Source organism: Dryobates pubescens, chromosome 4 (assembly GCF_014839835.1).
Source record: "Dryobates pubescens isolate bDryPub1 chromosome 4, bDryPub1.pri, whole genome shotgun sequence".
NCBI classification, from domain to species: domain Eukaryota; kingdom Metazoa; phylum Chordata; class Aves; order Piciformes; family Picidae; genus Dryobates; species Dryobates pubescens.
The window spans coordinates 21,749,979-21,772,113 of record NC_071615.1 but is presented as its reverse complement, the minus strand read 5'-3'; the positions used below and the strand labels follow the sequence as shown (position 1 = coordinate 21,772,113).

Below are 22,135 nucleotides of genomic sequence, written 5' to 3'. Positions count from 1 at the left end.
GAGGTTTTAAGGCCAGGCTGGATGTGGCTCTGAGCAACATGGTCTAGTGTGAGGTGACCCTGCCCTTGGCAGGGGATTGGAACTAGATGATCCTTGAGGTCCCTTCCAGCCCTAACAGTTCTATGATTCTATGATTTCTTCTGTGAACTGCATGCTAAACCACTGTGTAACATTTTATAAGCAAGATTTAAAATAATTAAAACAACTCAGCACTCACCTCTAAGTTTTCAAAGGAAAGTTAAAGATGAATGCTGTTTTTGTAATAACTTTACTAATACTTTACTACCAGTAAGTGCAGTTTAACAAATTGTAGTAATAAGCAGTTAAAGTGAACGGAAGACTTCTATTTTGTAACCTGCTTAGCAAGCTCTACTTTTTCTACTTAGCCATCATGGCATAAAAATCTCTTAGGTATTATTTAAACTGTTAGATATTATTTAAAGCAAATAATGCAACAATCAGGTTAATCATCACCTGACGCTGGTGTCAGAATTGCACTTCTCTACATAGCACTTTGTCAGGAAACCTAGAGGAAAAAGGTGAAAAATGTCTGTTAGTTGCATATTTAAGAATACTATTAATAGTATGTCTTATCACTGTGTAGTTATCCTAAATTCTTATTTTTAAATTCTTTGCAGCAAGTCACATTTCTTGGTTTTCACTGAATCATGGAATGGTTTGAGTTGGAAAAGCTCTTTAAGCTCATTCAGCTCAACCATTCTCTAATCCTGCCAAGGCTGGGGCTAAACCATGGCCCTCAGCACCACATCTCTGCCTCTGGGAAACACCTCCAGGGATGGGCATTCAGCTACCTCCCTGGGCAGCCTGTGCCAGGCTGTGAGAACCCTTCCAGTCATGAAGTTTCTTCAAATGTCCAACCTCAACTTCTGGTGCAACTTGAGGCCATTTCCTCTCATCCTATCACTTGTACTAGGGAGACCAACCCCCCACCTGGCTCCAACCTCCTTGCAGGGAGCTCTGGAGAGCAATGAGGTCTCCCCATCACCCTCCTCTTCTCCAGACTAAACACCCCCAGGTCCCTCAGCTGCTCCTCACCAGCCCTGTTCTCCAGACCCTTCCCCAGTTTTCTTGCCCTTCTCTGGACCTGCTCCAGCCCCCTTGGCGTGAGGGCTCCAAAAATGAACGCAGGACTCAAGGTGTGACCTCCCCAGTGCTGAGCGCATGGGGACAATCCCTGCCCCTGTTTCACTTTACCGCTGAGCCAGCGCTACATTCCCGGGGATGGAACCCGGGCCAGCGGCTCCGAGGCCGGACGCTCCGCAGCCCTCTCTCCCCGCCTCCGCCCCGCCCGGCCCGGCCGCGCCAGATGCGAGCACCGCCCGAGGCCGGCGTCCCGCCTCCCGCCCGCCCAATGGCGCCGGCCGCAGCCCGGCAGACGCCGTCACCCCGCGCAGGGCGGGCGCCGGTTGGCTGCGGCGGCGGCAGTCGTCAGATGGGCAGAGATCAGCCCAGCGCAGCCGGGCGGGGCGGCTGCAGGCCCTGCCCCGCGGCGCCGTGCGGCGCTACGCCCCGCCGAGGGCTTTGCGCCGGGTGCTGGGGAGATGCTGAGCCTCATGGAGGTCGGCGGGTCCTTGCTGGAGCGGGTGGCCGTTGGAAACCCTATCTCCCTGCTGCTGGCCGCCTCTGCCTTCGCACTGAGCCTCGGTTACCTATTCCAGCTGGGCTACCGGCGACACATCGCGTCCGATCGGAGGGTAGGCGCGGGGGAATGTGTGGGGTCTCGGTCCGCCGGCGGTGGGGCCCGGGCGAAGCGATGGGTCGGGGACCCCCCGAGGGGGGTGGTTGCCCCCACAGAGCGGTGGGTACCACAGGGAGTGCGCGGGGGAGATGGAAGAGGAGTCGGGGGTCCTGGCATCAGGGTGCGGACAGACGGATGGACAGACAGGAGGAAGAGTAGTGATGCTGTCTCCTCTGGAAGCCTTTCCTAGGGAGAGCAGAGAGGTGGGCGGTAAATTCCGGGTGTGCGGGAGCAGGTTCTGCCGAGCGAGCAGCCTGCTCCCCAGCCCTCCCAGGGACGCTTTCTGGCGGCGCGTTGCGCCCGCTCGGGCCTCGGCCCAGCTGGGTGGTACCACCATGAGTCACAGAACCCCAGCGTGGGGGGGCTTGGAAGGGACCTCTGGAGAGCATCCAGGCCAACCCACCAGCTAACGCAGGTTGCCCACAATCACAGTGTTCATGCGGGTGTGGAATCTCTCCAGAGAAGGAGTCTCCGCAGCCTCTCTGGGAAGCCAGCTGCAGAGCTCTGGTACCGTCAAAGTGAAGATTTTTTATTTCCTTACGTTGAAGTGAAACCTGGGTTACCTTCTGGGTTTCAGTTTGTGCCCATTGCCCCTCGTCTTGTCACTGAGCATTGCTGACAAGAGCCCAGCCCCATCCTCTTGCTCCCCACCCTTTAGCTCTTGCTGAGCACTGATCGGATCACCTCTGAGGCTGCTCATCTGCACGCTCAACAGCCTCAGGGCTCTCAGCCTTTCCTCCAGGCCCTTCAGCAGCTTCATCATCCTCCACTGGACTTTCTCCGGTAGTTCCCTCTACCTTCTTGAACTGGGAGTCCAGAGCTGGACACAATACTTGCAGGTGTGGCCCTCACCAGGGCAGAATAGAGGGGCAGGAAAACTTCTCTACCTGCTGGCCACACTCTTCTTGGTACGCTCCAGGAGACCATTGGCCTTCTTGGCTGTGGCAGCTTGTCCACCGGCACTCACTGAGGTGCTTTGGTTTTCTAGAAGCAAGGGCATGCCCAATGCTGTTTTATCAGTGCAGCTTAAAAGCAGTCTCAGGTATATGAAAGCCATTTCTGAGCTGAGGCTGGTGCTTTGGGGGAACTCTCTGTTTCTGCCTGCATTCCTTCCACTTGCAGTATCTTTTTTGCTTTGCTTTCAGAGGCAAGTTAGTGAGAATCTTCATAATCTTCATTTTATTTTAACCATTGCTGCTTTTAAAAGTGGCTTTAAATGTGTTTTATATAGCTTAAAAATAATCAGTTGGCTTTTTCACAACAGAGTATGAACAGAATGTGTAAAGTGTTGGGTGATAGGTTGGACTTGATGATCTCAAAGGTCTTTTCCAACCTGGTTAATTCCATTCTGTTCCATTCCATTCTATTCTATTCTAAGTCTCTTTGTAGCTTTTATGTAAATATATGTGATTTTATTAATCTCTTAAGAAAATTATTCATAGAATCATTAAAGTTGGCTCACTGAGATCATCAAGTCCAATCTTCTTATTCTTTATTTACTTTCCTTTTTCCTCCTCAGAAATACCCACCTTATATTCCATCCAGCATCCCTTTCCTTGGACATGCAGTTGCCTTTGGAAAAAGTCCCATTGAATTTCTGGAAAATGCTTATGACAAGGTATGACTGGCTGAGCATGTGCTAAAAACTATTTAATGTATCTGTTAAATTCCTTACCTGGAACCTGTTTACAATTACTTTATTCTTGTTTCCTGCCTTGAATATGGACTGGAGCCTGCAGAGAAGGCTCTGATGTCTTCAGCTCTCTTTTGTGTATGTTGGTGTTAGAGTGTTTTCTGAGTTCTCTCTTGTGTTTCAGGTTTAAAAAATAGATCTGTATTTGTGAGTTGTGCTCCTAGCTGAATTACAAGTTAATTAAAAAGCCATTTCCATGACATTATTTCTTGTTTTCATTGGGAGGTTTTAACCTGACTCTTGACTAATCAGTCACAGGGCTGGAATGGAGCTGACTTCACTGTAGGCAGTTTGATGAATTTTAAGGACTGGTTTTATACAATAACAGCCCAAAAGACATGAGCTAAGGCAGGAGAGCCTTAATTCCAATGAAATGATATTTAGTGATCTGTTTCACGTTAGAGAATCACAGAATTGTTTTGGTTAGAAAAGACCTTTAAGATCATCCAGTCCAACCATTCTTTACCTCTACCAAGGCTGGGGCTAACCTGTGGCCCTTCAGCACCACATCTCTGCCTCTTGGAAACACCACCAGGGATGGGGATTCAGCCACCCCCACTTAAATCTTAGCTTGATTATTTTGGAGAAAGCCAAATTTAGTGTGGGATATTTGTTGAAGATGACCTTTAAAATACTAATTGCTCTGAAGAGATTTGTAGATTGACAAAATGGTTTGGGTTGGAAGGAAGCTTGAAGATCATCCAGTTCCAACCTCCTGCCATGGGGCAGGGACACCTCCCACTAGCCCAGCTTGCTCAAGGCCAGCCTGGCCTCAAGCACCTCCAAGGAGGTGGCATCTTGTGTAAAACTCCAAATCCAGAAGTTTTTGAGATGCTTGTAGATTGCTGGAGGCTTTATGTGCTGTAGCATCCCTGCTGTTTTTTGCAGTGTAATTGCTCTTTTACTTACTTATTTTTTAAACTACATGGTTTTAAAGTGTGCAAGATGTGTGTTTGCTATGTTTGATACCACTAGCAAGTACACCAAGAACAGAACTGAAATGTGATTTAAAGTGTTCATGTCTTTATTAAGTCTCTAGAGATTTCTCAGCAGAGTGATTTGTGGAAGCCTGTACCTGAAGAGATATAAATTCATTCCTTTCTGATTTTCAATAAACTGGGGGTTGTTTTTTTTCTCTCTTTTAGTACGGACCTGTATTCAGTTTCACTATGGTTGGCAAGACATTCACATACTTACTGGGTAGTGATGCTGCTGCTCTCCTCTTCAACAGTAAAAATGAAGATCTAAATGCAGAGGATGTCTACTCTCGCTTAACCACGCCGGTGTTTGGCAAGGGAGTTGCTTACGACGTCCCCAACGCGGTGTGTATTTTACATCTGAGTAGCAGGGCAGCATGGTTTCAGTTCTGTGTGGGCAACCCTGACCTCCTGGCTCTGTATGAGGAGGTTTGGTGTTGTTATGTAGTTGTGGTAATTTATCCCAGCTGGATAATCAAGACTGAACCTGTTTAGGTTGCTTTATTTACCCTCCTGGCCATTTGTCAGTCTGGATGATGGGCTTTGTTCTCCAAACAAACCCCAGCACAGAGCAAAAATTACTAAGTGAATCTTTTCCCTTCCTTCACAGTGTGCCACTGACTGCAGTTTAGGATTACATAGAACAGTATTATGTAGAATAAACCAGGTTGGAAGAGACCATCGTGTCCAACCCATCAACCAATCCAACCCACCTAATCAACTAAACCATGGCACCAAGCACCCCATCAAGTCTCCTCCTGAACACCCTCAATGTTACTCAATGTTACCCTCAATGTTTACTTTTACCTTTCAAGCAACTTTAGATCTTCCTTCTGATAGAGCTTTAAGAGGGATAAAGTTTCATTTGTGTCATGGTGTTCTCATCCAATTAAGGGATTTTTTGCCTGTAGGCATGTTAGCTATGAGTGTACAAAGATAAGGAGGAGGAGCTGAGAAGGGTGTGAAGCTCCCCATTTTCCTAAGAGCAGTTTGCTTCCTGCTTCTGTCTGTCCTTGTCAAGGAAAGGTGGATCTCTAGACCACACTTCTCCCAGTACTACACGACAGAAGAGACATGCTCTGAGGGAGAGAAAGCAAGTAGGCCACACAAGGAGGAGCACAGACTGAATCCAGACTCTGCAGGGACAACTCTGATTGCATTTCTGATTATGTATCTATAGTGCATTCCATGTTTCAACCCTGAATGCCTCCAAGGATGAAGTTTAACAAAGACATTAGGATTATTTTCTGGGCTTGGTACTAGATAGATTAAAAAAGAAACTATCTACAAGGTCAGATGTTACCAAACTTTTTCTTTCCTTGGATGTTACCAAACTTTTGCTTGGAAAAAAAGAAAAGATGATGAATACTGGAATACTTCCTGTTATTTAAATCTGAATACCTACCCTACAATCCTGATTTCTTTCTGTATGCTCTTAGAGTGCAAGTGATCATAAGCTGTTAATGGTGTTATTAATATGGTGATCCTTGCACTAGTTGCTTTTCCTCTCTTGGTTCCTCTAGATATTTTTGGAACAGAAGAAGATGCTCAAAACTGGGCTAAATATTGCCCAGTTTAAACAGCACGTGACTGTGATTGAAGAAGAAACAAAGGAGTATTTCAAAGCCTGGGGAGAGAGTGGAGAGAAAAGTAAGCAAGATCAGAGGGATTCTTTCCTCAGATTTTCTGGGAAGGAATGGAGGCCAAGGTTTGATGTTGTAAAGGATTTGCTGCAGTGTGAAATGAAAAATGACATGGGTCAAGCTGTACAGAGCATTAGGAGAGAAATACAGATTTTGTTTGATCAAATTTAAGGCTGCTGGAGAATGAAGCTGCTCAGAAAACTGTTGAGAGAAGTAAAGGAGTCTTACTTCTGCTTTCTGTGTCAGCTAATAGAGAGTGTGCCTGCTGTCTGGCTGAATCGTGCTCCTTCTGCATGAGTCAGCTCACAGCAACCCCCTCAGTCCCCAGGAGAAGACACTAACTTCCCAGAGCCTGTCAGGGAGCTTAGCTCAGGGATCTTCATCACTGAGGAACTGTGTCCTTGAAGCTGGTGAGATTTAGGTTGGTGATCAGAGTGGAACTGTTCTGTTTCCCACCTGTCTTTCCCAGCTGGCCTGCTAGACCTAACCCATCACTATGGTTGCAAGCCCATTGTGTCAGAAATACTTATTCACACATAGATCTTTATGCTCTGCATTATATAGATGATAATAGCCATATCATAAATGTTTTACAACTGATACTCAGGATTTATTTCAGAAGTGTAGAATTTAATATGTCTTCCATAGTTTATAATAGAGCTGAAATTCTGTATTGTCTCACTAAATATGTCTTACTAATTTAAAATGATAAGATGCTGCATTGCAATATTAAATATCAGTATTATCAATTAAAAGTGAGCAGCAAAGCTAACTTGATTCCCCATGGATTTGGTGAAATTTTACTTGATTTTATTTTCCATGTGTTTGTTAAGGATTCAGCCTGTGCTGCCTGGCTTACTTTGGAAGGATAACTACCTGTCCTGGGAAAATGTCTGGAAGAAAGTACCTTATAAAAAAAGTTGCTGGAGTCAGTGATTTAACAAGTTGTTTGATGAGAGGCTTGATAGACACAGACATTTACAATCAGATGCTTCATCCTACTAGTAAAACAACCTAGAACTCTATTGGAAGTCATTAATTTGTCTTCAGTTACTTATTTTTCTCTTTTACCAAATAAAAATGAAGAAGTCTGTCCTGACAATGTTACTGAAGGTGCATTTCAACTCTTTCCTCAGACCTGTTTGAAGCCCTTTCAGAGCTGATCATTTTGACAGCAAGTCACTGCTTGCATGGGAAGGAGATCAGAAGCCTGCTGACTGCCAAGGTGGCTCAGCTCTACGCTGATCTGGATGGGGGCTTCACTCATGCTGCCTGGCTGCTGCCAGGCTGGCTGCCTTTGCCCAGCTTCAGGTACCAGCACTAACAGATGGAGAAACTTCACTGTTTTATCTAAATGCCTTTATTGTTTGACTTGGGTTTTTTTCCTTTCCTCATTATACACTGTTCTAGAGGTCCCAACAAATCTTCCTAAATGTTTTAGGGGTTACTTTGGATAAAGTTGCTAGCTTGATTAACAGCTAGCTGAGCATGAGCCAGCATGTGCCAGGTGGCCAAGAAGGCTACCAGCATCCTGGTCTGGACCAGGAACAGTGTGGCCAGCAGGACCAAGGAAGTGATTTTCCCTTGGTACTCGGCACTGGAGGGACCACACCTTGAATCCTGGGTTCAGTTTTGGGGACCTCACTCCAAGGTGAACATTGAGGGGCTGAAGCAGGTCCAGAGAAGGGCAGGGAAGCTGGGGAAGGGTCTGGAGAACAGGGCTGAGCAGCTGAGGGACCTGGGGTTGTTTAATCTGGAGAAGAGGAGGCTGAAGGGAGACCTCATTGTTCTCTATCTACAGCTCCCTGAGAGGAGGCTGGAGCCAGGTAGGAGTTGGTCTTATCTCCCTAGGAACAAGTGATACGGTGAGAGGAAATGGCCTCAAATTGCACCAGAGGAGGCTTAGGTTGGATATGAGAAAAAAATCTTTTGACTGGAAAGGTTCTCAAAGCCTGGAGTGGGCTGCCCAGATAGGTGTTTGAATTCCCTGCTGTCTCTGGACGTGTTTCAAAGAGACAGATATGAAGCTGAGGGCCATGGTTTAATGCCAGCTTTGGTGGAGTTGGAGGAACGGTTGGTCTGGATGATCTTGAAGGAAGGGCAACAAGGCTGGTGAGAGGCCTGGAGCACAAGGCCTGTGAGGAGAGGCTGAGGGAGTTAGGGTTGTTTAGCCTGCAGAAGAGGAGGCTCAGGGGAGACCTTCTTGCTCTCTACAACTACCTGAAGGGAGGTTGTAGCCAGGTGGGGGTTGGTCTCTTCTCCCAGGCAACCAGCACTAGAACAAGAGGACACAGTCTCAAGCTGCACCAGGGGAAGTTTAGGCTGGGGGTGAGGAGGAAGTTCTTCACAGAGAGAGTTGTTAGCCATTGGAATGTGCTGCCCAGGGAGGTGGTGGAGTCACCATCCCGGGAGGTGTTCAAGAGGGGATTGGACGTGGCACCTGGGGCCATGGTTTAGTTGGTCATGAGGTGTTGGGTGACAGGTTGGACTTGATGATCTGAGGTCTTTTCCACCCTATTGATTCTATGATTCTTTTCCAACCAAAACCATTCTGTGATACGATTCTGATGGAGTTGTTTTGACTCCCAGGCGCCGAGACCGAGCGCACAGAGAGATCAAGAACATTTTCTACAAGGTCATCCAGAAACGCCGAGAGTCCGAGGAAAAGGAGGATGACATGCTCCAAACGCTGCTTGATGCTGCCTACAAGTAAGCCAAGCAGTTGAAGACTTGTCCTCTTGAGGTGTTTTAGCTTTGAGCTCTTCAGCTAAAGCCATCTACCAAAACCCCAGAAATAATTCCTTACACTCTGAACTCCTTTTGTTGCCAGCATCCTAAAACCTTTAATTGGAAATGGAGCTTCAGATTTCTGAGGCTTTCATCAGTGGTCACGAGCTTGCTTCCTTTCTCCTTGCTGCCTGTTTGGTCATGGGGTTATTTTAAGGCTCCTGAGGAGTCTCTCTCCCTCTATTCTCCTTTCTCCCTGTTCTGTGATCTCCTGCCCCAATTGAAGCCATGGTCTAGTAGTCATGAGGTCTTGGGTGACAGGTTGGACTTGATGATCTTTGAGGTCTTTTCCAACCTTATTGATTCTATGATTTAGGGTAGGCAGCACAGGGGAATAAGGATAAAGAAAGTACACTGGTATAAACTGTAAATGCCACTGCAACTGAAAGCTTGCTCAAACATTAGTTAGACTGCAAGTTAGCCATGGGACAGCAGTGTGCCCCTGTGGCCAAGAAGGATGATGGCATCTTAAGGTGCATGAAGAAGAGTGTGGCCAGCAGGTCAAGGAAGGTTCTCTTCCCCCTCTACTCTGCCTTAGTCAGACCATAGCCACAGTACTATGTCCAGTTCTGGGCTCCTCAGTTCAGGAGGGATGGGAAAACACTGGAGAGTGTCCAAGGGAGGCTATGGGCATGATGGGCTGGAACATCTGTCTGAGGAGGGATAGGATAGGACAGGTTAGAAAAGACCTTTGAGATGGGCTGAGAGACCTGGGACTCTTTAGCCTGGAGAAGAGCAGCCTGAAAGGGGATCTGATCGATGTCTATAAATATCTGAGGGGTGGGGGGCAAGAAGGGGCCAGGCTCTTTTCCCTGATAGGACAAGGGGCAGTGGACACAAACTGGAACCTAGGAAGTTCCACCTCAACATGAGGAGAAACTTCTTTGGTGTGAGGGTGCTGGAGCCCTGGAGCAGGCCCCCCGGAGAGGTTGTGGAGTCTCCTTCTCTGGTGACTTTCAAAACCCATCTGGATGCATTCCTGTGCAACCTGCCTTGGCTGATCCTGCTGTCAAGGGGGATGGGACTGGATGATCTCCAGAGGTCCCTTCCAGCCCCAGCCTTTGTGTGACTGTGGTCCTGTGATAACCCCCTCAGGGATGGCCGGCCGCTGACGGATGATGAGATTGCCGGGATGCTCATCGGGCTGCTGCTGGCAGGGCAGCACACATCCTCTACCACCAGTGCCTGGCTTGGCTTCTTCATAGCCAGGGACAAAGCCATCCAGGAGCAGTGCTATGCAGAGCAAAAAGCAGTCTGTGGGGATGACTTGCCACCCTTAACTTATGACCAGGTTTGTGTGTTACGTTACTCCTACTGAGGTTTTGAGATTTTTAGGTGCTTATGTGAAACCGCCCCCCAACAAATGCAGGAGGGGTGCCATGATCTGGTGCAGTCACTGTGACAGCACGGCTGCCACTGTCTCTCCACCATCATCTCCTTCCCAGGCAAATCTTCAGCTTGGTACTGATGTTTTAGTCAGTGTTCCTGAGGGAAATTGCAGTTCCTACAAATGTCTGTTAAAGAAATGACAGCTCTGTAGAGGAAGGAGATTCTCATTCCCACCAAGGGAGGGCCTGCAGTGTGACCTTGTCCTTTAATGAGGCATCAGAAAACACTCCTGAAAGAGATTTAACAAACCCAGTTGTATTTGGTCAGTGTTTTTCTTCCTTCTTCACTGAACCACGTGGAACAAAACCTGCCAGAGTAGCCAGTGAAGTATATCTCAATATGAGCTGCTTACTCTTTGATTATTTTGTTCATAAATGGTATAAAATGTAATTTGTTGGTTTTTATTGCATAAACTCAGCTGTATCTTGGTGAATCATGCTCTCTGTTTTCAGCTGAAGGATCTTAGTTTGCTGGATCGCTGTCTAAAAGAAACTTTAAGGCTTAGACCTCCTATCATGACCATGATGAGAATGGCCAAGACTCCCCAGGTGAGTACATGAGTTGGAGCTAACTCCAGTAGATCAGGGCTGTAAAAGGCCAGGTGGGGTTGTGCTGGTAGAAAAAAAACAAAACAGTGAGCAGTGTTTCCTGGCAGGGTGAGAGCTGATGGCAGGCCCTTCCCTGGCACAGCTTGAGACTGTGTTCTCTTGTTCTGGGCAGCCTGTTCCTGTGCCTGACCACTCTTTGCAGCAAAGAAATTTTCCTTAATCTCCAACCTAACCCTCCCCTGGCACAATTTCAGGCCATTTCCCCTCCTTCTATCACCTGATACCAAGGAGAAGAGACCAACCCCCACCTCACTGCAACCTCCTTTCTGGGAGTCAGAGTGCAATGCAGTCTCCCCTCAGCTTCCTTTTCTCCAGCCCAAAAAAATCGAAGGTCCCTTCATGACTGTGGTCCATGTGGTCCATGTGGTCATGACTGTGGTCCATGTGGTCATGACTTGGTGCCATGGTTTAGTCATGAGGTCTGTGGTGACAGGTTGGACTTGATGATCTTTGAGGTCTCTTCCAACCTTAGTGATTCTGTGATTCTGGCATCTGGCAGTGAGAGTGGAGCTGGTTAGGAAAGATGCTGAGTTGCTGGAACATGTCCAGAGAATGGCTACAAAGCTGGTGAGGGATTTGAAGCACAAGCCCTATGAGGAGAGGCTGAGGGAGCTGGGGTTGCTTAGCCTGGAGAAGAGGAGGCTCAGGGTAGACCTTATTACTGTCTACAACTAACTGAAGGGAGGTCGTAGCCAGGTGGGGGTTGGTCTTTTCTCCCAGGCAACCAGCACCAGAACAAGAGGTCACAGTCTCAAGCTGTGCCAGGGGAGGTTTGGGCTGGATGTTAGGAAGAAATTCGTCACAGAAAGAGTGATTTGCCATTGGAATGTGCTGCCCAGGGAGGTGGTGGAGTCACCATCACTGGAGGTGTTTAGGAAGAGCCTGGATGAGGCACTTAGTGCCATGGTTGAGTTGATTAGATGGTGTTGGGTGATAGGGTGGACTTGATGATCTCAAAGGTCTTTTCCAACCTGGTTAATTCTGTATTCTGTATTGAGGAAAGCAATTAATACCTTGAACTCTGCCTTAATCTGGAATGATTTATGTCTGGTTTTGCAGCCCTTAGCAATCAGCAAGCAGAGGGCCACCAAAATGGTCAGGGGTCAGAGCACTTTTGGCAGGATGAGGGAACAGGGTTTGTTCAGCTTGGAGAAGGGAAAGCTCTGAGGCACCACAGGCAGTCTTACTCAGCAAAGCTGACCCTTTCCTTTAGCTATCACAGAATTGGTTTGGTTGGAAAAGACCTTCAGCATCATCAAGTCCAACTGTTCTCTGTCTCACCCAAGCCTGGTGCTAAACCATGTCCCTCAGCACCATCTCTCTGTCTCTTTGAAACACCTCCAGGGATGGGGATTCAACCACCACCTAGGCACACCCTGGGTCATCTTCAGCATGCAGCACTTTCAGGTCTTTCTCTGCTGGGCAGTTTCCAGCCACTCTGCTCCAAGCCTGGAGCATTCATGGGGTGGTTGTAACCCAAGTGCAGGATCCAGCACTTGGCCTTGTTGAATCTCAGCCTATGGATCCAGGTCCCCCTGCAGAGCCTTCCTACCCTCCAGCAGATCAGCACTGCCTCCAGCTTGCTGTCATCTGCAAACTGTCTGAGGGTGCCTCGATCCTCTCACCCAGGTCATTGATAAAGCTGTTAGAGGGGGCTTGGTCTCACATCAGCTTAGTTTGGTGCTTCCAATTAAAGAAACTTTTGCTAAGGACCTCACAAAACTTTGGCTTGCACTTAATGCCATAAAGGTTGGGTAAATCTGAGAGAAAGCTTGCTGTTTGTACAGAGAAGTAAGAAATAAATCACATTATTTTTCACATCAATGTCCCTCCCCTGACAAAGACTTTCAGTCAGTGTGAAGTTCTCTTTCTGTAGCACCTCCTGTCTTAAAGCAGTTGAAAGGTTCCTGTGACCACTTGCCTGTTGTGCCTTGTGCAAGTAAACTTTATTGTTAGGCTGCATTTGTTTTTAATGAGCCGAGCCAAAAACCTCTTCAAATTCAAGCCTCATGATGCAGCACTTCAAGTAACACTGAAAAAATGGAGGTGTGTTTTGTGATGGGTGAGGTCTGGTGTTGTCTTCTCGTGCAGACTGTTGCTGGATATGACATTCCCCCCGGCCATCAGGTCTGTGTGTCTCCCACTGTTAACCACAGACTGAGGGACTCCTGGAAAGATGCTCTGGACTTCAAGCCTGACCGGTACCTGCAAGAGAACCCAGCAGCTGGGGAGAAGTTTGCATATGTTCCATTTGGTGCTGGTGAGTATGAAAACCCAGCACCCTCTTGAGTGAGCATCTGCTGGAGCACATAATGCTCATCTAACACAGCACCTCCCCATGCTGGAATGTCTGAGGAGATAGTATTTATGCAAAGTATCATAGAATGGTTTGGGTGGGAAGGGACCTTAAAGATCATCCAGGTCCAACTCCCATGCTGTGGGAGGGATGCTTCCCACTAGACCAGGTTGCTCAATGCCTCATCCAACCTGCTTTTGAACACTGCCAGGCTTAGAGCCTCCTAAGCTTCTCTGGGCAAAATGTTCCAGTGCCTCAGCACCCTCACAGGGAAGTTGTTTCTCCTAATGCCTCATCTCAGTCCAGCTTCTTCCAGTTTGAAGCCATCACCCCTCATTCTGTCACTCCATGCTTTTGTTTAAAGTCCCCTCCAGTTCTCCTGGAGACTCCCTTAAGGTGCTGGAAGGCTGCTCAAATGTCTCCCCTCAGCCTTCTTTTCTCCAGACAAAACAACCTTCAGTCCCTCAGCTGCTCCTCACCAGCCCTGGTCTCCAGGCCCTTCCCCAACTTCCCTGCCCTTCTCTGGACCTGTTCCAGCTCCTCAATGTCTTTCTTGGGGGGGGAGGGCCCCAAACATGAACTCGGCACTGAAGGTGTGGCCTCCCCAGTGCTGAGTGCAGGGGGACAACCCTTGCCCTGCTTCTGCTGGTTACACCATTGCTGATCCAGGCCAGGATGCTGGTGGCCTTCTTGGCCACCTGGGCACACCCTGGCTCATCCTCAGCTAGCTGTCCGCCAGCAGCCCCAGGTCTTTTCTCTGCCAGCGGTTTCCAGGGTACAGCTGAACTCTTGGGTACTGCAATTGCTGCTGTGGTGAATAAGGAATTAACTCCCCCTAGTGCAGGCAGAGCAACACCAGGGTAATGCAGGGACAGCTCACAGAAACAAGGCTTTGATGGGATTCCATAATGGTGTACCTGCAGCATCAGAGCCTCACCTGGCTTAGAAAGCACAGGAGCAGTGACTTTGGGACATGGTTTAATGGCCATGGTGGTGTTGGGTTGAAGGTTGGACTCAAATTTTGGGATTGTTTAGACTGGAGGAGGTTCAGGGGAGACCTTATTGCTCTCTACAACTATCTGAAGGGAGGTTGTAGACAGCTGCGGGTTGGTCTCTTCTCCCAGGCAACCAGCGCCAGAAAAAGAGGACACAGTCTCAAGCTGTGCCAGGGGAGGTTTAGGCTTGAAGTGAGAAGAAAGTTCTTCGCAGAAAGAGTTGTTGGCCATTGGAATGTGCTGCCCAGGGAGGTGGTGGAGTCCCTGGTGTTGTTCAAAAAAGGGATTGGATGTGGCACTTGAAGCCATGGTTTAGTCATGTGGTGTTGGGTGACAGGTGGACTTGATGATCTTTGAGGTCTTTTCCAACCTTATTGATTCTATGATGCTATGAAATGATCTTGGAGGTCTTTTGCAACCCACACAATTCTTTGATTCAAAGCTGATTTCATTCTCTAACTGGTTTTTGTGGCTTTGCTTCCAGGCCGTCACCGCTGCATTGGAGAGAACTTTGCTTACGTGCAGATTAAGACCATTTGGTCCACTCTGCTTCGCCTGTACGAGTTTGACCTTGTCAATGACTATTTCCCAACCATAAATTACACCACGATGATCCACACCCCCAATAACCCCATTATCAGGTACAAGAGGAGGTCACTGTAAATTGGGGAGCTCAAGGTGTCACTTACTTAAGTTGTGTCAACTAACAAAACAGACTTTTGAATAAAACCCTGACAAAATGAGTGGCAAATGGAAACTTTGGTGCCTGCAGGTAGGAAAACAACCACAACACTCTACCAAGTGCAGACAGTTTGGGCATCTGGTTTGTCTGTTTGCCCCTAGCCTTGAATGGTGCTGTGTTACTGCGTGTTCCACACTCTTCTCGTTGCATTTTTAAGAGGAAAACTCTTTTCTATTGGTGTTAACACTTCTAAGGTGCATGCTGATTCTCCAAGGTGAAGAAATGTGTCATTTCTACAAGCTGAACTCATGGCTTTTGAAAGATTACTTCTCATAGAACAGTTTGGGTTGGAAGGGACTTTAAAAGATTTTCTAGTTCCAGCACCCCTGCCATGGGCAGGGACACCTCCTACTCAAACCAGTTTGCCCCATCCAACCTGCCTTTGAACCGCTGGAGCCTTCAGAGCTTCTCACTTCCCCCCATAAGAAAATAAGGCTCTGGCCTTACCTCTGTGTCCAGCTGCTGGAACTGCATCAAGGAACAGGTTTCAGAAGGAAATGTAGCTTTGCTCTTTGTATCCTCACTCCCAGTGAACTAAGAAGGAGCTTGGCTGAGTTGTGGAAGTGCTTAAAAGCCTACAACATGTTCACAAAGATGGATTTTCTGAGAGCAACCCACCTAAATGTCTGACTTGTAACATGTTTAGTTCAGAAAGCAACAAGTAATTGTCTAAAGTCCCTCCCACCCCCAGCTTCTGGCAGCAGTGCTGGCTGAAGCTGCTGTGTGCAGGCAGGGTGAGGATACAATGAAGATTAATTTTGTAAATAATGTTTGTGTGTAAAATGGTCACAGGTGAAGTGAAATCACTGAGTGTTGTCTGCCCTTGTACTGAGCCCTGCAGGAATTCAGTGCTGTGTGGTGGTGAGAAATGGTCATGAGCTCTGCCTCACGAGAGCTATCAATTAAATTTCTAAACAAACCTCTGTGGAAGTTTTCTGTGCCTGGCCCTGTCAGTTCTGGAAAGCTTTTAGAAGGAAGTTCTTTGGTACTGAACCTTTGTCTTGGCACTCTGGTCATCATTCCTAGTGTTTGTCACAGCAGCAACTGTCACAGTAGGTCTAGGGAGGTTCTCCTCCCCACCCCAGCCCTAGTGAGGCCACACCTGGAGTGTTGTGTCCAGTTCTGGGCTCTGCACTTCAAGAGGGTCCAACAGAGGCTATAAGGATGCTGAAGGGATTGGACCATCTGTCTGATGAGGAAGGTCTGAGAGAGCTAGGACGGTTTAGCCTGGAGAAGAGCAGTGTGAGGGGGGGATCTGTTGTTTACAAAGACCAGAAGGGTGGGGGCAAGAATAAAGGGCCAGGCTCTATTCAGTAGTGTCCTGGGATAAGGAACAACAGGTAGAAGCTGGAACACAGCAAGTCCTACCTCAATATGAGAAGTTTCTTTAAGGGTGACAAAGCATTGGAACAGGCTGCCTAGAGAGGTTGTGGAGTTGTCTTCTCTGGAGATTTTCAAGACCCAACTGATGTATTCCCATGTGACCTGCCCTGGGTGACCCTGCTTTGGCAGGGGAGCGTTAGACTTAGCATCTCCAGTGGTCCTTTCCCACCCCTGCCATTCTATGGTTCTATGTTCTAAAGCCTTGTGTTTGTCACAACAGCAGAGGCAGTGCAAGATCTTCCACCCCTCTCAGATGCCACCAGGGTCTTCAGAAAGTCATTCTGTACCTGTCCTCTCCTGCTCCTTAGTCACAATGTTTTGGAAACTAGACAGTAAAGCCAGAGCCACCAGGAGCAGGAGGAGGGCAGGCAGGAGCAACCTTTTTCAGCTGTAAGAGAGCAGTTCTTGCCCCCAGCTAAAAGCATGAAGTCATCTTTATTGCAGTACTTTTGACAAAATACCCATAAAATCCAAAACTTCTACTGTTACAAAAATAGGTCTCTACAAGTGATATTCTGTCTGCACTGCCAGTAGCAAATAGTAATGAGAGTCATGGAACTTCAGTAGCCTTGCCAGGAAAAAAAGTGCAAGTAAAGTTTGCTGATCGTAGCTTGATTCACGAACACCGCGTCCATCGCCCCACCCTCTCGATAAATACTTCATAAGTTACTCATTTAAATTAGCATTCCACAAATATACAGGCAATCACAGGGGCTCTCGGGGGGAGGGAGGGGGGTTGGTTTTGTTTTCTTCATGAACACAAAGTGCCTATCTACACAAAGTCCCAGGCTGCCTGCCGGAGCTGGGTACAATCCTCTGGCTGCGTTCCTCTTGGTCCCACGCTGTCCGGGTTGTACAAAAGCACAGAAAGAGCAGAGGCTGAAGGCAAATTGTGAACATCACTGCCAGGGATGGGGGTGGTGGGAGGCAGTTATCTTCTGATACCCATGTGCAGCTGAGTGTATGAAGTTGAACCTGTAAGAGAGATTTTCACAAGGATTACTTGGAAGAGAGTAACAGGGCGGGGGGGCTGGAAGGGATCTCTGGAGGTCATCCAGTCCAGCTGCCCTGCCAGAATCACAGAATGGCTTGAGTTGGAAGGGACCTTCCTCCAAGACACTTCCTACTAGACCAGGTTGCTCAAGGCCCCATCCAGCCTGGTCTTCTACACTTCCAGTGATGAGGTGTCCACAACTTCTCTGGGTAACATGTTCCAGTGCCTCACAACCTCCATGGGCAAGAACTGTCTCCTCATGGCTCATCTCAATCCACCTTCTAGTTTGCAGCCATCGCCTCTCCTTTCACTACATGCCTTTGTCAAAAGTCCCTCTCCACCCTCACAGGTAAAGAACTTCTAAATCTACCCTACCCTATTTTAAATCCTTGCTGTACACTTGTTAGAGATCAATAACCCAAAATCTGCAATGGAAGCAGCACAGTTGGATGCCCCCCAGGAAATTGACAGCTTTGTTTGTAATGAGCCTTTTGCTACAGGCTGCCCAGGGAGGTGGCTGAATGCCCATCCCTGGAGGTGTTTCCAAGAGGCAAAAATGTGGTGCTGAGGGCCACGGTTTAGCCCCAGCCTTGGCAGAGTTAGAGAAGGGTTGGACTGCATATCTTGAAGGGCTTTTCCAAACCCATCCTATGACTTCGTGTATTTCAGAACAGCCTCTTCAGAGGCTGAAAACACCTAAAATCAAAGTTGTTCTGTATCTCAGAATCTGCAGAGATTTTCTAAGCTGGAACCATGCCTTGTGCTGTTCAGCAGGCAGGAGGAGAGGGTTAGCCCTTACCTGACTGCACACTGCCCAGCCGCCGCTGCAGCGCCTCCAGCCGGTGGATGTAGTCACTCAGAGCTCGCTCAGGGTCGTAGTTCTGCAGCTGAGAGCAGGCGAAGGAGACTGGGGTCAGGTCAGTCTGCATACTGTGGAACCTGGGGGCACAACAACACAAGTGTCCTCAAAAAGTGACATTTTAAGTCAAAAGCATCAGCAAACAGCAGAGTCCTGTTAGCAGGGACACCTGACTGCATGTCCCTTAACTGACCTAGCTGGTGGCCAGCACATGACACCCATTTCACTTCCCTGCCATTTCCTGAACGAGCCACCATGCTCCCTGCCCCACAGAAACCACTGCTCCCAGACATGGAGGTGGTTCACATCACAGTAAAATCCCCAGACAGCTGCAATCTGACACTCTAAGTAAAGCTCAGGACTCACTCCACAGGAATTCATTAAAATGCTGCCTCTGATGAAAAGTTGCTGGTTGGTACTTGTGATATCACATCTTGGTACAGCCCATCAGAAGGGTTTGAAGAAGCAGCAGCAGTGGAGCTACCAAGGAGCTTCCACCCATGTGCTGGCCCCAAGGCCCTGGTAATTCCTGATAGCCCACAGTAACCAGATGATAGAATCACAAAATGGTAGGGGTTGGAAGGGACTTATGGAGATCATTGAGTCCAACCCCTGTGCCAAGGCAGGGCCACCCAGGGCAGGTCCCCCAGGAACAGGTCCAAGTCTCTGGGGAGCTTGCTTCAGGGCTCCAGCACCCTTAAATTAAAGAAGTTTCTCCTCATGTTTAGATGGAACTTCTTACACTCAAGCTTGTGTCCCTTACCCCTTGTCCTGTCATTGGGTACCACTAAAGAAAGACCCTACCCAGCCACACAGCAAATGGCCCTGCTTTTCCCTGGGTCAGCTGCTTCTGGCCCAGCTTCTCCCCTTGGTTGAGGGCACCTGGGGCAGCTCCCCTCCACACCACACACTGCTGCCAACCAGAAAAGGTGGACAGGTAGTCACCAAGCAACTCCACAGCTGTAGACAGCCAAAGCTCCATCCACTAATCCCCCACCAGTTCCAGGAAGAGGACATAAATCAGACAGCAGAAGTCTGCAAGCTTTGGTCTTGATCAGGTGAAGAGCAAACACAAATTGAAGGTCTGAGATGTAATTTCTTACATGTCTTCACCAAAATCTGATGGCAACCAAGACTCCAGCAGCGAGCACTGATGTGTTTGTTTAGTTAAACAGGGCTCTGACTAGGTTGGAAGCATGCAGATGCCTGACCTGGGTCTGTAGGACTGCCGCTGCTCTCCATAAAGATCCACGCCACCAGGGAAGGACTCAGGACGTAACTCATTACCTGGGAACAGAAAAAGCAAGGTCTTGAAAACTAAACAAAGCAACATCCTTTTGCACTTCACTAGAAAGCTCAGGGTGAGTGCTCTGTTTGTTTTGATACGGTGTTAAGATGACTTTCAGACTCCTTCAGACAAACCCAGAGGTGAAATCCTGACCTTGTTGGTATTATGAGACAACTCTCCCAGCCCAAGCAGAACCAGGTTTTGGTGCAGCCCTTGATAGACAGGAATTAAGCAAGAAGTTTCTGGGTCCTCTTTACATAGGCTCCTACCAAAAAGCAAACACAAACCTGGATTTCCCAAACCTGAAGCTGTAACAGAAGAATGCCAGGACAATGTCCTGAGGAAAGAGCCAGAGTCAACAGGCTCAGCTGCTACTGTAGGGTTCTGTGGTTGCTACAATTTCTCTGTTCTTGTCCTCAGCATCCCCTCTCAGAGCTGGGGTTGCAGATCTCTGGGAAGGGACTTTTTACAAAGGCTGGTAGTGATGGGAGGAGGAGGAGGAAGAGGGATGGATTTAAGCTGGAAGAGGGGAGATTGAGACTGGAGATTAGGAAGAAATTCTTTACAGTGAGGGTGGTGAGACACTGGAAGAGGTTGCCCAGGGAAGCTGTGGATGTCCCCTCCCTGGTCCCCTGGTTGTCCTTGCCCAGGGCAGCTGGGTTGGAACTGGATGATCTTGAAGGTCCTTCCCAACCCAAACCAACCTATTCTATGAATCTCCTATGAGAAGCCAAAAAACAGCTAAAATTGGTTCTACAGACACATTCCATAGGGAAAGTTCCCAGATTTTTCTAATTCCCACCCCCAATGGAGCAAAATAAGATTGAAGCAAATGGATTTGTGGTTGTGCTGAGCATGGAACCCCTCCATTTTCTGCCTGAGGAATTGGTTAATCGAAGCAATTGCAGCAAAGGGTGAGGGAGGTTCTCCTCCCACTCTGCTCTGCCCTGGTGAGGCCTCATCTGCAGTATTGTGTCCAGTTCTGGGCTCCCCAGTTCAAGAGGGACAGGAAACTGCTTGAGAGGGTTCACAGATCTGCTGAGGGGCTTGGAGCATCTCTGTGATGGGGAAAGGATGAAAGATTTGGGGCTGTTTGGCCTGGAGAAGAGCAGCATAGGGAAGATCTCATCACTGCTGATTAATACTTCAAAGGTGGGTGGCAGGAGGATGGGCCCAGGCTTTGTTCAGTGGTGCCCAGGGACAAGACAAGGGGTAAGGGGCACAAACTAGACCATCAGAAGTTCATCTGAACTTGAGGAGGAACTTCTGTAATTTAAGGGTACTGGAGACCTGAAGCAGGCTGCCCAGAGAGGTGGTGGAGTCTCCATCTCTGGAGACTTTCAAAACCTGCCTGTGCTACCAGCTCCAGCTGAACCTGCTCTGGCAGGGGGGCTGGACTAGATGGTCCCCAGAGGTCCCTTTCAACCCCCACCATTACATGACCCTGTGCCAGGGAAGGGGGGACAGCACCCCATTTATTCCACATATGGAAAATACAAATGAAAACCATCTGCAGCAGGCAGTGGTGGGAGCTGTGGGCACCCTTTTCTCCCTGGGCTATGTTTTACCTGTGCTGTGGCTGAAGGCATCCCTGTTGATACTCAGCACACCAGAACCTGTAACCCTGTGCCAGCGACGAACCAGGAACTTCATTCTGCATTTCAAAGTGAAAAACAGATCAATAAATGCTTCAGGGGAAATTAAATTGCCTGCTCAGAATAACCTGCTGATCCTCTGACATACTTCAGAAAGCACTGGAGGTGCCTGAACCTGAGCAGAAAGCTTCCTTACACACATCCCAAGGAAAACATCTTTGTCCAAATCCACTTTTGGCTTCACCCCTGCAATTCCACATCTGACTCAAACACCTAATCAACAGGACATCAGCTTTTTAAAGGCACACTAAGTCCACTCTTTGCCCTGTCACACCCCCAGAATGGTGACTGCAGAGCGCTGTGAGTGAAAGCCTCAATTACAGCAGGCACAGCAACAGTGCCTTCAGCTTACATACATACATAGAATACATACATACATAGAATAAACCAGGTTGGAAGAGACCTTCAAGATCATCGCGTCCAACCCATCAACCAATCCAACACTACACCCAGGCTCAGATCAAGTACCTGGAAGGTCCAAACCTTTGTGAAGGAAGTTTGCTAGCAACATGGGAGAGCTACACAGTAACAACCTTCCCTTGCTCCTCCTCATCTGGTCCTACTCTTCCTCAGTCTGGGACCTACAGCCTTGTGAATTCAAGGAACTCCCTAGATGGCTAAAATTAACTCAGGAATCTCTATCACAACTATGTGAAGACATTTAGCCTCCAAAGGAAGATCAGCTGCAGAAAGTGTTTGGGAACTAAGTGCAAGCTTTGGAACTTCTAATATTTCTGTCTTAATATTAGGACTTTATCCCTTGATTACCAAATGCAGAGCTCCTTGTGACTGTAATCAGGTCAACTATTCCTGACACAGGCCACCAGCATCCTGGCCTGGGTCAGCAATGGTATGGCCAGCTGAAGCAGGGCAGGGATTGTCCCCCGGCACTCAGCACTGGGGAGGCCATACCTTGAGTGCTGGCTTCATGTTTGGGGCCTTCCCCTCAAAGAAAGACATTGAGGGGCTGGAGCAGGTCCAGAGAAGGGCAGGGAAGCTGGGGAAGGGTCTGGAGAACAGGGCTGGTGAGGAGCAGCTGAGGGACCTGAGGTTGTTTAGTCTGGAGA

At 48.2% G+C, this 22,135-nt stretch overlaps 2 protein-coding genes across 2 annotated transcripts in view; one reads left to right on the top strand and one right to left on the bottom strand.

The window, feature by feature from the left end:
• Positions 1 to 1,529: 1,529 nt before the first annotated feature.
• On the top strand, positions 1,530 to 15,002 carry LOC104298279 (lanosterol 14-alpha demethylase). Its single transcript, XM_009898334.2, has 10 exons — positions 1,530 to 1,715; positions 3,279 to 3,377; positions 4,598 to 4,774; positions 5,953 to 6,079; positions 7,209 to 7,383; positions 8,662 to 8,781; positions 9,955 to 10,150; positions 10,701 to 10,796; positions 12,948 to 13,116; positions 14,632 to 15,002. Exons 1-10 carry the CDS (start codon positions 1,563 to 1,565, stop codon positions 14,808 to 14,810), a joined length of 1,491 nt encoding a protein of 496 aa, XP_009896636.2. The 5' UTR covers positions 1,530 to 1,562; the 3' UTR covers positions 14,811 to 15,002.
• A 1,686-nt stretch (positions 15,003 to 16,688) lies between these two features.
• Positions 16,689 to 22,135, bottom strand: part of AKAP9 (A-kinase anchoring protein 9) — a 106,766-nt gene continuing 101,319 nt past the window's right edge. The window contains exons 47-50 of the mRNA XM_054160930.1: positions 20,982 to 21,067; positions 19,337 to 19,412; positions 18,066 to 18,205; positions 16,689 to 17,247 (exon numbers count right to left, since the gene is read on the bottom strand). Coding sequence (XP_054016905.1) covers positions 17,204 to 17,247; positions 18,066 to 18,205; positions 19,337 to 19,412; positions 20,982 to 21,067 — 346 coding nt within the window. The 3' untranslated portion in view covers positions 16,689 to 17,203. The remainder of the gene's footprint in view (positions 17,248 to 18,065; positions 18,206 to 19,336; positions 19,413 to 20,981; positions 21,068 to 22,135) is intronic.

Bases quoted from the DNA above. Each gene is read 5' to 3' on its own strand.
- LOC104298279 (XM_009898334.2), top strand. From the start codon at position 1,563: ATGCTGAGCCTCATGGAGGTCGGCGGGTCCTTGCTGGAGCGGGTGGCC. The intron at 4,775-5,952 runs GTGTGTATTTTA...TGGTTCCTCTAG, and splicing joins CTTACGACGTCCCCAACGCG to ATATTTTTGGAACAGAAGAA. The intron at 8,782-9,954 runs GTAAGCCAAGCA...TAACCCCCTCAG, and splicing joins CTGCTTGATGCTGCCTACAA to GGATGGCCGGCCGCTGACGG.